This window comes from Pelecanus crispus, chromosome 6 (genome assembly GCF_030463565.1).
Source record: "Pelecanus crispus isolate bPelCri1 chromosome 6, bPelCri1.pri, whole genome shotgun sequence".
Taxonomy (NCBI): domain Eukaryota; kingdom Metazoa; phylum Chordata; class Aves; order Pelecaniformes; family Pelecanidae; genus Pelecanus; species Pelecanus crispus.
Window position 1 is genome coordinate 36539892 of NC_134648.1, and position 15498 is coordinate 36555389.

The 15498-nt window shown below is 36.3% G+C and overlaps 1 protein-coding gene across 6 annotated transcripts in view; it reads right to left on the reverse strand.

Annotated features, from left to right (window-relative positions):
• Window positions 1-11: 11 nt before the first annotated feature.
• The window catches only part of PALS1 (protein associated with LIN7 1, MAGUK p55 family member), a 36411-nt gene continuing 20924 nt past the window's right edge, over window positions 12-15498 (reverse strand). For 3 of the 6 annotated variants that reach the window (XM_075713198.1, XM_075713196.1, XM_075713197.1), the window contains 10 exons: window positions 14846-14992; window positions 14068-14229; window positions 10908-10985; window positions 9814-9997; window positions 8651-8722; window positions 8117-8188; window positions 7219-7386; window positions 6255-6457; window positions 5298-5408; window positions 12-3143 (listed from right to left, as the gene is read on the reverse strand). In XM_075713198.1, the coding sequence (XP_075569313.1) occupies window positions 2967-3143; window positions 5298-5408; window positions 6255-6457; window positions 7219-7386; window positions 8117-8188; window positions 8651-8722; window positions 9814-9997; window positions 10908-10985; window positions 14068-14229; window positions 14846-14992 (1374 nt within the window). In that variant the 3' untranslated portion in view covers window positions 12-2966. The remainder of the gene's footprint in view (window positions 3144-5297; window positions 5409-6254; window positions 6458-7218; window positions 7387-8116; window positions 8189-8650; window positions 8723-9813; window positions 9998-10907; window positions 10986-14067; window positions 14230-14845; window positions 14993-15498) is intronic. The other 3 variants (XM_075713199.1, XM_075713200.1, XM_075713201.1) reach the window with 3 other exon arrangements.

A 15498-nucleotide genomic window follows, 5' to 3' on the forward strand; every position in this document is an offset into this window, starting at 1 on the left:
ACTACAAGAAGTAAAATTGTACAGTGATTTATTTTAAATCTAAAAATATTTTACATTTTTACATTAGTGTGCAGTTCATGATGTCTCAAAATACAGAGTGCAGATACATGTATAAAAGTACAATGTGGGGCTAACCACAGGTCTCAGTAAAGTTACCTTAATTATTTAAGGCATTAAACCCCTCATCTTATATTTTAAAAAGTCGCATATAATTACATTCAAAAATTCTTTTATGCAATTCAGCTAACATTTATTTTTTAATTAAATCTGGACTGGTAAAAATGCAGATACCCTCATTTCAGTCTGATACAGCTCACTACAAACCCTTGATAAGGTTGAGGAGTTTCACCAGTGAAGTTTGCATAGTCTCTTTTATTCTCAAGGGAATTAACACACATTCTTCATTAAAGGCGGCAGAATAATTTCTTACAAAAGGTAGTTCCAGGTCCAAACTGGCAGCAGATGGATAGCCAGGTACATTTCTCAGTGCTGCTCAAGCCTTTCCTTTCAGCAGGAGACAAAGCTAACATTGGTTATAAACCATCAAAGAACCTCTCTATGTGGATGTCAGTGAGTACTGTGTGCCTTGGGAATTAAGAGAGTAGGGCTGAACTTCAAACATTCTTTAAGTCTACATTCAAAAGCTTATTTGTATAAAAACAGCTTCCGTACACCATTTCAGAAAAGTTGGGGAGACAAACATTAGTCAAATACATTAATGGCATGATTTACTGTGACTGACACTGCCTATGAACACTGAATACTTAAGGGGGTTCAGCAGCTGTCTTGAGCTGATTGTGACTGTAAGAATTTGGACAATACCTATATAGCTGAGCTAGGTTACACTTGAACACATTTTACTGCTTTCCACCTTCTTGTCCAACTAGAAACAGTCAATACCAGAAAGCCTAATATATCTAGAATCATCTTTCTTAAAAAAGGGTAGAATCAATACAATATGTTGTCATCTATGAAACACTGACTATCCAAAATACCTGAACATTGTAGTTGTCAAACTATGGATTAAACTGAGAACATGCCTGCAATGTGAGGCAAAAAGCCATTATTTTGAATATCCATCCCTTAGGCCAATAACTAGCACATTATTATTTCTAACACTGAACTAAAGATATTAAAGTTTCCAACCCCCTTTTTTTTTCCTGAAGGGTCATTGCTTATCCCCACTAATTGCTTAATTGCTTTTCAGCCCTAAATACTAATTAAACCAGCAAATAATTTTGCTATCTAACAAGACAGGAATGCACTCTATACTTCCGTTTTTCAATACAAAAATGTACTGAATGTTAGTTCAGTAACTAGGATAGTTATCTGACAATTTCTTTATATCTGCTGTACACTTTGAGCTCTCTGTTTATCTATGGGTGTGAATTTGTTCTGTGAACATTTGAAGAAAGAATATATGCAAGACAGAATGGAAAAAATCAACTACTTTTTCATCCTTCAACATTAGACAGGAGTGAACTACACATTGACACAACTCCAGTGTTTTACCTGTAGGAACAAAGAAACACTATGGCTAAAATTAAGATATTCACAGTCAAGATTCTTTGTGCTACCCAAAATCAAAACAGCCAAGATACTATTATTCAGTTAGCTTCAGCGATAGAGCAGCCCTACTGCAGATGCACAGCCTTAGTAGTTAAACCTTCACAGCTCAGAATCATTTGAGGATGCAGAGATGTTCCGATCTGCTTTGCAGAACACACTAGGATACAGTCAGACCTCACCTTTTGTTCACTTGTTTCAAGTTTTTTGTTTGTATTAACCATTACAAATATTCCCCTTTCTTGTGACTTCTCAGTCAGTTACCAGTGTTTGCACATACTTTCACTGCAGTACTGAGCAAATGCAGCACAATGTGTTGGCTAGTGAATTACAATACTCATTTATAACACAGGAGCTACATTCAGCTATTTTAATTCCAGTTAGTTATCCATTAGACCAACAGCCACAAGATGAACCATTTGCAGAGATTAAAAAACCCCACCATCTTCCAATGTTCAGCACATCAGTCTATTTTAGTCAGTATCTGTTACAAAACATGAGAACTTAAGCCGACTTTTAAGCAGTGTGTCTTATAACTATGTATTTTTCACAAAAATATAACCTCTGCCTTTCTAAATACCTCTACAGATCTGTGGAAAACAGCGGTCCAATCAGTCAATATGTTTTAAAGAAAATTCCATAAAAATACCACATCTAAAAGATCAATATACTCATCTTTGATTGGACCTAAAATTAATGTGCAGTCAAATCTGATTTAAAAAGTCTGACTAAAAAGACAGAAGGATTGAAATATTTACATTATACACATTTTCCAATTACAGTGCTATTAGAAAGTGGAATGTTTGAAAATTAAAACATTAACTAAAGCCTCACAGGGAGGCTCCAGGCCAGAGCGGCATCTTCATTCTGTGTATTTTTTGAACAGGAGAGAGTTCTCGTTAACATTTTTCATGTGTAGATTATTTCTCTGCCCAATGATCTGTAGAATTATGCTCCTGAACTACCATCATGTCCCACAAAGTCATTAAGTTAAGTGTTAAATAACATTCATATTTATAACTATGTGACAGCATGGACTGTATATACACACACACACTTAAAATCTTTGATTTCATAAGGGTGATTCTAGGTAAAAAAGGTGGATTTATGTATAAAAGTAGTTGCTAGAAAAATCTATCTAAAGCTTTAGAATTTAGTACTGACAAGGTCTCCATTTCTAGACCACAGAGAAAGTAAACTTGGACAATCTTTACATCAGTTAAATTGGCTCACAAGCTGATTAGCGTATTTTTTCAAGAATACGCAATTTCACTGGCAAAGGACGCAGCCACTGAGGTCTAGAGCTCACACGCATTTATACTAGAATTGGGCAGACCAACACACGATCCCCTTGGGAAGATTACTAGACTGAAGTCCACTTGTCCCTTGAAATGGCTTTCTCATCGTAGCCAGGTAGAGGGCACCCACTGCGGTTCTGTGTCAAGTTTGTTTATTAACCGCAGTAACTCTTGATATGCCTTATCAAGATCAGAATTCACAATTGCTGTATCAAAGTAGTGGCCATTGTTCTGTTCCATCTCCCTCGTCTTCTCTATGATTTCTCTCAGCTCTTCTGGCTGCAATCAAAAACAGAGAGTTAGTGTATGTGTGTAAGCCTCTTCCCCACAACAACAGATTAGGGAAAGGTAACAACTTAACTTGGAAGTCTTTTACACAAATTTTCATGGTATTGCTACCAGCTATTGAAAAGTTTACAATAACATTGAACCATGATACATACTTGAAAGCTAAGGGCACTCAAGACATTCCTTTCTGATTGGCTGTAAGTGGCAAACCAGAAAATAACTGTCCCAGACTGAAGTGAAGGAAGAAGATCTAGCAATACTCATTTTATGACATTCATCTTACTGAGGCTCTTAAACCATCTTTCTGAAAAATAAGTTAGGTTGCTACGCCCACTACCCTTCTGAAAAAGACTGGAAATGGCAGAGAGTGTGAGAATAAGTTTGAATGGTGTAGAACAAGACAACATTCCTCTGAAGATGTAGCACTACAGACACCAGCCAAAGGCAAGACCTATCATTGAAACATTTTCACCAATAAACAGCAATGAGAATCACAGTGAGAGCTATACATTTAAGTCTCAAATCACCATAGCACCAGGTAAATGACATTGCAGAAAAATGGAAAACATGATTTGGGAGCTGGAAGGGAGTATGTCAAAAGCAAGAATATTGCAGATGTAGATAAACGATACAAAGGGAGAAGTAGAAATGGTTTGTTTTACTTCAGAATTTTTTTACACTTGGATTGTGAAAGTGTGTTTGTTTTTCTCTTCTGCAGCTTATTTTTGTATTATATAAAGGAATATTCAGGTTTAATTTTCTAAAAAGGATATTTTCGAAAGGGACTTCAGGCCTTCAAGATTTTTTTCCTAGGCATTATATACACTTAAAAAAATCAAAGCCACATACAGGCATCCATGCAAGAAATACCCTTTTCTTTATCAGGGGAAGGGGTTTAACACAATAGTGTCTACCCAACTGAAATAAATACAACTCCAGTACAATTAATCAGAAAGAAAACATGCATAGTTTAACACCAACAAGTGTATTAATTTTTATTAATTAAAAATGGATTCCTTGATTACTGCAATAAAAACCCATGACATACATAAGATGAAGTATTTATGTAAAATAAAGTTTCATTCATTGCATAACCATGAAGGAAGAAACATGCGCATTTAAAGACTATTATATTTGACTCAAGCAAATGGGAAAAAAAAAAGGAAAAAAGAAAAATCCCTCTGTTTTAAGACTTGGACTTTAATGGACTTTTAGATCATACATCCAGGCAATGCATCACCCCTGCACCAAACAAGGAGAGCAAAACAACACAGCTGTAGAAGACAGTGAGGTACAATTCCTGACCAACAGCCTTATCAGGAGTCCCTTTGAGTTATGCTGGGAAGACTATTCTTTGTCAGTATGAACTGCATTATGTTCAACTAGTACTTTGCTATGGTAGCAAAGTGCTCCCACCAGCCACTGTAGGGTAGATTTCAGTTAAAAAGCTGAAGATCAACATATTTCATTATCCTAGCAATAAGCACTTGGTAGCTCATAAGCTGATAAGGACCTTTTCTGAGCTTTTCAGACATCCGGGTTTAATCTATGGGTTTCAATTACACTCTGCAGGACTAACTTCTGATTAACTAAACAAATTGCACTGGATAAGCTGAGATCTTGACAGGACTCTGGTTGAAACATGAAAAGTGATCCTACAGGATCAAGACTAAAATAACTTTATCTGAAGGGTTTTGGAATACATTTTCAAATAAATGCTTTTCCAAGTGCAGGTAAGTTCTCAAAAGAAAAACAATAATTGTTTGCTCCCTAGAATTACTCTCAGGTTTACTTGAAGACAAAGTTGGGTTTTCCACAGTTTTGAAATAAAGGGTCATACCTTTGCCCCCAATTCCAGGAACCACAACTGAGACATTGTGCCCCAGGATTATCAAATTACCAGTGGATTCCCCTGCCTCATACCTCTCACATTCTATTAGGTGAAAGCATCCTGAGCCCTTCCCTTAGTATGGTCTGCCTGCTAACCTGGAGCAGACAGATCTCAACTACACTGCTTCCCGTGTATTATCAGCAGCATTACCACCTCCCAATTCCAAACAAAGAGTATACGATTTGTTACCCAAAGCATTCCAGATCTGTAAATAAAAAGCAGCATGGTTTCAGAAGAAGTGTTAGACACATTACCTTTGGGTTTTTCCCTTCTTTGGCCAATAAAGCACGTAATCTCTCTTGCGAAGGTGGTGCAACAAATATAATATATGGCTTCAAGTCAGAATTACGTAGTGTCTTCAGTGACTGCAGAAATAGGATTTATTAAATATTTAACAGTTCCACACATGAAAAGGGCATTTAATAATGCATTGTTTACATGCTATAATTGATAATACACTCTTCAAACACAATGACAGTTGTACAATATATTAACAGCAGTATAATTAACCATAACAGTATTATCATCACCACTCACGAGTTCAGTCACCATTTCCTACAAAATTGATATTCCAACATTTTTCAGCTTCATGGAACCCAAATATTTACTTTTGTTCAAGAATATTCTTCATAACTAAACTGAAAGAACGTATCTTTTGGTATCCAAAAGCAAAAAAAAAAGTCACCTATATTGAAGTAAGTTTCCTTACAATGCATAGTTTGTCTCCTCTTTCTCCATAATCAAAAGGTCATAGCTAAAGAGCTTTTCAATATTGTTGATGTGATGTACTTAAATCCTGTCTGTTATGGAACTGCATAAACATTCCCAAAATGCAGTTTCCAAGTACAAATCACAAACAATTTCCTCTCCATATTCAAAAACCTCAGAGCTCACAGAGTAACTGGAAGACTGAGACACACAAATCTTATTTTAATTAAATTTTCAATTCAGATAGTTCTCACCAGCTCTAAGTATCTGGAAACAAAGGCCCCTATTACCTTTAGCACAGATAAAGAAGATATGTGTATTTCCAAACAAGGAATAAGAAGGTTGTATTTGTAACACACTAAATAGTTAACTGAACGCCACTGAAAGAAAGCTTGGAAAAAACATAAAAATGGAACTTGCTTTTATGTAAACCAAATACAACTCTTCAGATTTTCACTGTAGCTTCTACAATTAAAATATGACAGGCAACAGATTTGCCATACCTGTGTATGCAGATTTAAAAGGCATATCTTGCCGGAGTTGATTACTTGCCGCACAGAGTCTATGCTAGTGCCATAGAGGTTCTTTTCAAACTCTCCATATTCAATGAACTTCCCTGCAGCTATGTCACTCTCAAATGCCTGTCGGGAAATGAAATGGTAATCCCTGCCAGCTACTTCAGTCTCTCGCCTGCTCCGAGTAGTATCTACAAACAAGAGCAACAAAAAAGGGAAATCGAGACAGTGATACACATGTAGAACTGAAGAGGAGAAATAGGTATTTCTCTTAGGAGAGACATTGCTAACCAAGCAAAAAAAGGCATTTGAAATATCCAAGAAATGCAAATATTTTATTTTCTACAATAAGTATCTGTGGACAGATTAAGTTGGTAAAGGCTGAACCTACATTTAGAGGTCCTGCTTATGTTGTCTAGAGGAAAAAAAGATAGTCAACAAGGAAAGGAATCGTTTCACCTGTGTAGCTGCATTCTGAATGTGTAAAGAGCTATTAGTGGTTTATAACAAGTTATATCATTAAGCTGCTTTTAAACCTAATTTAGGGTACATTAGATAGCAAAAATATAAAATTCACTGAAATATAAGTGGTTTGGGAAGGCACTAAAGCCACCTAAATTTAAATTTATGCAGATGCAGGATATGTAGGTTAAAAATTCTTTGACTGATGTACCAGTTTCTTTTTTAAACTTCTGTAACTCCAATTTTATTCAAACTGAAATATATGCATGTCTTATAATGCCTCTATAACACTGTGTTGGGACACTGGATTTGCACTGACTTCCCAAAGCTACTTTTTGCCACACAAGATCTAACTTTCTTTATCCTTTATCCAAGAGCTGACTATATCCTGCTCAAAACCCCCAAACTCCTAATTGCTATTTTCAACACAAGAGGATTTGTCTGCAGACAGTGTTTAGAATAAGCAATCGTATCTGCCCGTCAAACTTACGAGGAACTGCAGAGGCAAAGCGATCCACTTCATTATTCATAAGTCGTTGCCGCAATTCGTTCTGGCCGCAGTTCTGTGGGCCGATCAGAACAATAGGCCGTTTCCTATTTGCTGGTTGATGATACAGTGACATTTCCTCATAGGTCAAAATTTCCTCATTGTCATAATCTTGAGAGAGAAACAATAAAATAGCCAAAATATACTTTGCTGCTAGTTCCATGTATTGCCTGTCATGCGGTATCAAGTTTCAGGCAGCTCCTGACTCTGCCCAGCATCTAACTGCAAGTCACCAAAGCAATAAAACCCCAAAGATTATCACTTGCCCCGTAAGATGAGGCTTTTTTCCCCCCTTTCTGGAGAATGAAAATGTGTTTCCACTTACTACTGATATAAGTAGTAGCATAAACTCAGGCAACAACTTTCTCACCACGGAACAAGTTTATAGTACAAGAATAATACTTAATGCCCAACAACAAAAAAAATCATCATCCCAATCCCAAAGTACCTTTGTAAAAATATAGTATAAATAGCCTACAAACTCTCTGTGGAAAAAGTTTCCATTTACTAAAATTATGCAGAGTGAGATGATATTACAAACCCATAATAAATTGGTTCACAATTGTAAAATTGTGAGTGCTTCCATGCCTAAAAGCTATCTGTTTTTTTACCTCTATCATCTGGTCTTTATGAAAGACTCTAGATGACCCTACAAATTCTGCCACCTCTTTTACATCTTTCACTAAATGCTATTACAAACCATACTACTGCTCCCAAACGGAACATCATCAGGCAGTATTTGTAACACCATATCCTGAATTTCAGCGTTCTTTCACAAGGCTATTTGTAGAATCTTATAGTGGCTTATAAGTGCACACTCTATGCAGAAGATGTTGCTTACCATCATTTTTATTTGCATTGTATAAAACCTTTTTCCGTTTCTTTTTGTTTTTCTTCGCACACCAGAGCTTTCCTAACCAAAATAAAAATCATCACAATCAAATACCCATACAGTAAAAAGCTTCCTACCCCACCCGCTATCTGGATCTTTAAAGTGGAGACTTTATTCTGCAGTTTTGATAAGGCATAATATTCTTCAGTTCATTACAACAGTTTGGTGTATTAAGCAAATGTTGCATGCCAAGGACTTCAACTGAGTCATGGCAGATAAAATTAAGAAAAAACAGGGCTTTCCAAATTCCCCTACATCATCCTAATTACATTGCACATAGTTATGAAAAAAATGTGATTCATACAACAAAGTCCTAAATTCAGACCTGTATTTACATGAAGAATTTCAAAGAATCATTCCACTCGTATTATAAAAAACGGAAGAATTTTCTACAGCTCTACAATGACAAGGTTCCAGGTATCTATTAGCACCTCTGTAAGAGTTAGATTCCCCCCGCTCCCACTTGGAAAGAATATATTGAACCTGATTTTTCTGGCTCCTTGTCTTCTTCTATAGTTTGCTTCATTGCTTCTCTTTGTTGCTGAAAACTTTTTCCTTAATGCATTTTAAAAAAAGTACAAAAGCAGTTAACATTTAGAAACCATTTCCATACTCATTTTACTTTTTCCTAAGCTTTTACGTCTCTGAAGGTTCTAGCAGAATATGACATATAAGAGAAACTTAAAAAGATAAATTAAAATTTAAAAAGAGAAACTAAAATTGCTGCAGAGCTTGTTTATTGCTTCAAAAATATATTCATCAAGAAAGACTTGCAGAGCATTTGTACTATTCTGGACAGTTTTGCTTGGAAAATTGAAACTATTGGAAAGAAACTACATTTCCTCACTATCATGATATGGTTTTCTAATTATTTTTGTATGTTAAACATGTTCTATTTATAGTAAATCTTTTGAACTTCAGCTTGAAAAAGATTAGCCTACATTTAAATCAGTGTTCCTCTCAACTTACTCAAATGTCAAAGTAACAGTGTGATATTCTATGGAATTTGAAAAGTCTTTTGTTCACTGTGTTTAACAGATCAGCAGATGTTTAATGGACTAGACTGCAGTATGTATTTCAATGCAAAAATTATATACTGACTTCAATGTCTGAAAGCCCTACTACTCAAAGGCCCCCAACAGTTAGAAAGGAAGCATGACCGTTACAAGTAACTGAAGCTCTTTGCTAAGTGAAAACATACAGAAGAGTTACCACAAAAAACGGACAGATTTTTCAAATATACTACTCGATATAGCATGAAACCTAACAGCTGCTCTCATCTCCAGAGAACAAGGCGGCTGAAGTCCCACGTTTCTGCTGTAGCCAGCAGAGGGAACTCTGAACCCACACAGTCCCCAAGGTGGAGGAATAAAGGAAGAGGAGAGTAGCTCTTGAAAGGTAAACTGCAGTGGAAATGGTAGCTTTACTCTGCATTTAACATCTATACATGGAGATGTCTCTCAGAGGTCAACCTTTTAAGTAAGTGAATTACATAACCAACAGTAGGCTCTGCTACAAAAGGTTCAAAGTCACCGATGTTTAAAGCAATGGATATTTAAGGGTATATGAGTCTTTGAAAACCAGAATATTGCCCCTATGGCTATGGGAATAACTGGTTGTCAAGATTTTTCTAGAGCTTTGCTTACCAGGGATAAGGCCTGCCAATGGCTGATTATCTTCATCTCCATCTCTGTAAGCCTGCCACCAGTTTGGATCTTCTTGGCTAATCACATGGAGTATATCTCCTTTTTGAAAAGATAGGCCTAACTCTCGGCAGGGGACATAAGGGTCATCAGAGGGATCATAGTCAAAATGTGCTTTCACATGTATCTGTGGAAGATCCAATGTAAAAACAGAGGAAAAAAAAAAACCTTGTGACTTCTGAAGAATTACACCCATCTTCCTGTGACTGCAGTGGAGCTCTGATATATAAAAACACCAAGATCCTATCAAATGGAAACTTTATTGGGGGCATACAGGAGATACTGGAATGGAATCATTACCCAGCTTAGCAATGGAAAAGACACAGTTGTGCTAGGTTGAAGACGAAGGCCTGAATTTAACTCTTGTTAATTCTAAAGTCTATGCAGTTTCCTCACCATTTTAGGAAGCAAAAACCCCCGAGCTACTATTTAAGTTCTTTGCATTCAAAAAGTATCAGAGATATTCTGATTTGTTTAAAATACCTAATACACACAGACTGAAACCCATTTGCTGGGCTTTAGGTGAAGTTTCACTTGTAAAATATTTTACTTTGTCACCAACCATTAATGTTTTTGCTTGGCTATGATATAAATCTGTGCATTCTTTCTTCAAACTGTTAAAAGCTGTCTCAAGAGAAGTATGTTGGCTAAAGGGATAAATGAACAAAGTTTCCAGTATACAAACTTTTCCTCCCAAAGCATATTTGCAAGTTCCATCAATCTAATTTTTTTTATATATATATAAAAAAAATAGATAAATTGAGAATTTCAAAATAGAATTTCAGAAGCACAGACAGTTCTACTTTTACAATTTCTTACTATTTTAGAAACTGAGTTAAAAATCATACTAAGAGTTTCAGCTTAACACCATTTTCAATAGTTAATTCAGGTGTTAGCCTGGTATCAATTAAACCAATTTAAATCATTAAGTTTTGTTTTGTTCCATAATGTAAATGACTTACAGAAGAACTTTCTACACGTTACTGAAAAACAAGATATGTATCACCAAGCTCAAGAACTTAGGTGGAGCTACTTACAACTGTCTCCTTTGCAGGAGGTGGCTTGCTCTGCTGACTGGGAATCAATACAAAGGTCAGAGTACCATGCATGTCAGCCTGAGATGAAAAAAAGACTCTTCATATAGAGTATCAAAATATGGTTTAAGGTTAAGAATTTTCATAAATAACATATTTTAGAAAACATTTCAAAAATTCCCATAAAAGGCAGCTCCTAACAGCACATCATCTACCCCTTAACTGGTTTAAAAGATATAGTACAGATACAGATGCAGTGATTCAGTGACAGGCTATGTTAGTATTCAGGTTTTAAAAGCCTAGCATTCTTGATTACACATAAACTATTTCTATTTGAAATGGAGCAGCTGCAATGCTATCAAGCAGAGACTTAGGAGAAATGGAGAATAATATTCTCTTGTTCTGTTCAAAAATACCAACAAGTGGATCTATGCTGGGAAGAAAAAAAAAAATAAAATATAATTATTTTTCTAAAATTGCTTAAGTGGAACCACATTTTCAAATCTAAACATTTCTACTATGATTTTGTGCTGTTAACATTACTAAAGTATACAAAACATTGTTTAAAAATTTAACTACCACACTCACATCCTGCATCTGTAAAGTACTTAATATCAATATTGCAATCACCCTACTAAGAAAGTAGAACAACATAAACGTCCTGGCTTTAAAGAATTCTTATTTGTTTGCATAGTCTGTATACAAGAGTCTGCTTGCACACATAACTAATACCAAGATAAAATGCAAGTGCCAACCTGTGACAAGGCCTACATGTGTCTCACTTCCTATACATCGTTCCATAAACCATAACACAACAATTTGTGTTCCATAAAACCAAAGCGTATGCATGTATCAAAAAATTCAGACCTAAGGCTTAGAGTAACCATAACTGAGCATAACATGATTAGGCTGCAGGAAATGAAAATCCACCATTTTCAGTCAGCATGCATAGTTCCATGAGGAATGCATAGAATTTCACAGTGATTGTGTGAATAGTCTTGTATGAAGTCATGTGCAGTTTATTATCATTTGAGTAGTAAGTGGTGAGGCAAAATTAAGAAGGAAAGTAATTTCCTTCTCCTGTGCTTATTTTAAGTGGTTTTGGGGGACTGAAGGATTTTAAAACTTAATTTCCACATTACAAAATACAAAAGACAACATATAAAGAATTAAAAATATTATTATAAACTAGTGATTTTAAAAATATATTAAAAAGGTTGTTTTTTTAAAATTTTCAGGAAGTAATTTGCTCTTATGTTAATGTATTGTGGTTTCAAATCTTTTATTCTGTAACTCTAGGTTGCAGGAGCTGCTCAAGAGCAGAACAAGCTCTCTGCAGACAACTAAACTGCCAGAGTCGAATTATCTGTCAAGCACCTACAAAACACTTTTCAGAAGCACAGGACTTAGCTAAATATGACTGTTTTAAAGAAACATAGAGATGGCAATGGAGACAATTAGAGCGTGAAGCATCTCAGATACCTCTGATCCAAAAACCACATGGAGATTGAAGGCTTTTCAAATAACTCTAAGAATCTTTATAAATGGCTTAACCCCCCCCCCATTTCTGCCTCTACTTCCCTTCACTTGACCTCATTCCATGCACTAGCTGAAAACTTTTAACAGCAAATTTCAGAAAAAAATCCAACTGAAGGTGGAAATTGTCCATTAAAAACTACAGTCTTACTGTCGCATGAGACAACTTCATCTATGGATATTGCTGCCTATTCTTCCTACAATAATGCAACCTACAGCAGAGCCCAGGTCTTTGTCCTGATTTTGATTCCTCTATAGAGCATAGATTACTAAGTAATTCAAAGATTTACTAAATATATTTCTCACTTCAGCCCCCCGCCAAAGACCCTATTAAATAAGTGCTAGTGGATATTTCCAATGTTTTGTATCAAAGTTATAAATTAACTTTTAAAAAAATTGTCATTTTCATCTGTTTTCACTCTTGCCTGCTGCAATCAGACCAATGCTTCATAGGCAGGTTCCAGGTGTCCCATCTTGGACACCGATCAACAGCAGGTGCCCGGGCAAAGCATGAGAAGAGCAATACTGGGCAACAGAAAATACTGGCAATTCCCAGCTTTTGACATTCTACCCCACAGGGCCTTTGAGAGAGAGTACCTCTGCGTTTACTAGTTCCTGATGGATTTTCTTGCCTCTTGTTTTGACTAGCTGCTTTTGAACTGATGTATAATTTTGTCATGAATGGTAAAAGTGTAATAAACAGAAAAATGTCTATGCTAGTAAACTGCCAGACAAAAGCATTTTTATCAGGAGGGAAAGAGTAAGAAGTCTAGTCATGTAAAGGCCCTGTGTGATCCAATTTGTGGTGGGTTAAGTCTGGCCAGCAACTAAGCACCCACCAGCTCCTTGCTCACTCCCCTTCCCCAGCAGGACAGGGGAGAGAACTGGAAGACCAAAAGCAAGAAAAACTCACAGGTCAAGGTAAAGACAGTTTAATAAGTGAAGGGAAAAAAAACCAATCCAACAAATGATACAAAGGCAATCACTCACCACCCAATTTTTATTGCTCAGCATGATATATCACTGTGGTCAATTCGGGCCAGCTGTCCCAGCTGTGTCCCCTTCCTCACCTCTTGCTCACCTCCAGCCCACTTGCAGAAGGGGGACAGAGCAAGAAACAGAGGCGGCCCTGACACTGTGAAAGGCACTGTTCAGCAATAGCTGAAACATCGGTGCATTATCACACTGTTTCAGTCTGAAACAGCCTAAACCACAGCATTATATAAGCTGCTGTGAAGAAAATTACCTCCATCCCAGCCAGACACTACCACCATCACACAGCCACACATTTATTAGCTGTGGACTCAGAGACAAAAATGAAAAATCATGGCTTTTCAGAGCTAAACAAAGTTTTTCTTAGAAATCATTAAAAGCAAGTCTCAAGATGATAGCTTGATGCTTCCACATTTGTAGGCTTAATTTTTGCAGATAACTGCCATTATACTTACTAATATCATACTATGCATCAGAAAGAAAACTTCAAAGGGCCCTCCACATATAAACACTAGCTATCGGAATGAAAATAATTTTAAACTAATGCTAAATACTCAGTACGAATGACAAACAGAGCCAACAGGCTTGTCTTATGGGTATTTTTTTCAGGGAAAACAAGAAGTGTCCAACTCACCAACAAATCAAAAACTTCATTAACATCTTTTCCACGAATCTCAATGCCATTAATCTCCAGAACTTCGTCCCCTTCATGTAACAGCCCACTCTTCTCTGCAGCACCTCCTTTTACTATTCGACTAATGATAACAGAATCCATTTCATTGCGAACAGTAGCACCCTGTGTAGTAGCAACACATGCTGAATTTATTATATATATGAAACTCAAAGCCATCTATTGTATATATTCCAAGCCAGTGGAGAAACATTTCTGTATTGAAAGACGATGCAAGTAACAGCTCAGATGCATACACTCAACGCTCCAGTTTAAAAAAACCACCGCTTAATTTCTTTAAGCTGCACTAAAGATTGAAGAATTGAATTGCTCCATACTGTAAGATTCATGATTTTTTAAAAAAATGTTTTCCAAAGGAAAAACTTATTTGAAAGATGCAAAATAGATGAGAGTTGCTAAAAAAACCCCCCATGTGGTTGGCACAAGGCTATAAGCTGCCCTGCAGCAAAGCCTGGGACAGCGACTTCTGTCAAGGAATCCTGTCCAACCAAACCCAAGCTGACAGAGGTTGTACAGATTCTAAATGGTAATACAGCTAACTGCTATATGAAGATATGCACAAGTTTATTGTCTGTGACTATTTCTCATTTTGGAGGGACAGAGAGTGTTTACCAGTTAAACATGCCCTTCCACATTCAAATTCCAAAACGTTCATAGCAATCTTCACAGGACAAAAAAGCTTACCTTCTTTACGTGTAACTGACTGAATATCAGTACTTACCAATGGAATATCCCGAGCTTTCTCAATGCGAACTATTTTAACCGTCTCCCCTCCATACACGCCAATGTTTTCATAAATTTTTTCATCTGTCAGAGGCTCTGGTTGCATTTCTTGTTCTGCAACCTTATCATGAGCCAGTAAAAGTGCCTAGTGTTAAACAAAATCAGCTGAGTTACAGAAAATTTCACACTTTATATGTATACAAAATAGTAGTGTTCAAGGAAATTCTGCAATTTGAATAGTCTTTGCAGGTTACAGAATATTGCAAACTGACTCAAGCAATAAAAAAAATCATCTATCACAGCTATGTAGCCCCTACTGCTACCTACTTTCCAAAACTTTCCTTTCAGATTGAAGAAGAATAAAAAAAACAATTCTGAACACACAACTGTGACTGTACTTTCAGCTTCTCCTTCCTAAAAAAACAGACATTGGTTTACTATGTATGTGACTGAGGATACAGGCATAAGAAGTTACTGCAGTGAAAACTACTTGTGGATTTAACACTTCACCACAGGACAAAAATTCCTTTACACACACTATGGTAAGCATGAAACAGCTGTCAGAGAAAAAAGAACTACAGATAAGCAAAGCAGCTCATGTGTTGCCCTGACCCTAACGATCTACTGCTACAGTGTTTACATGCAAATTAA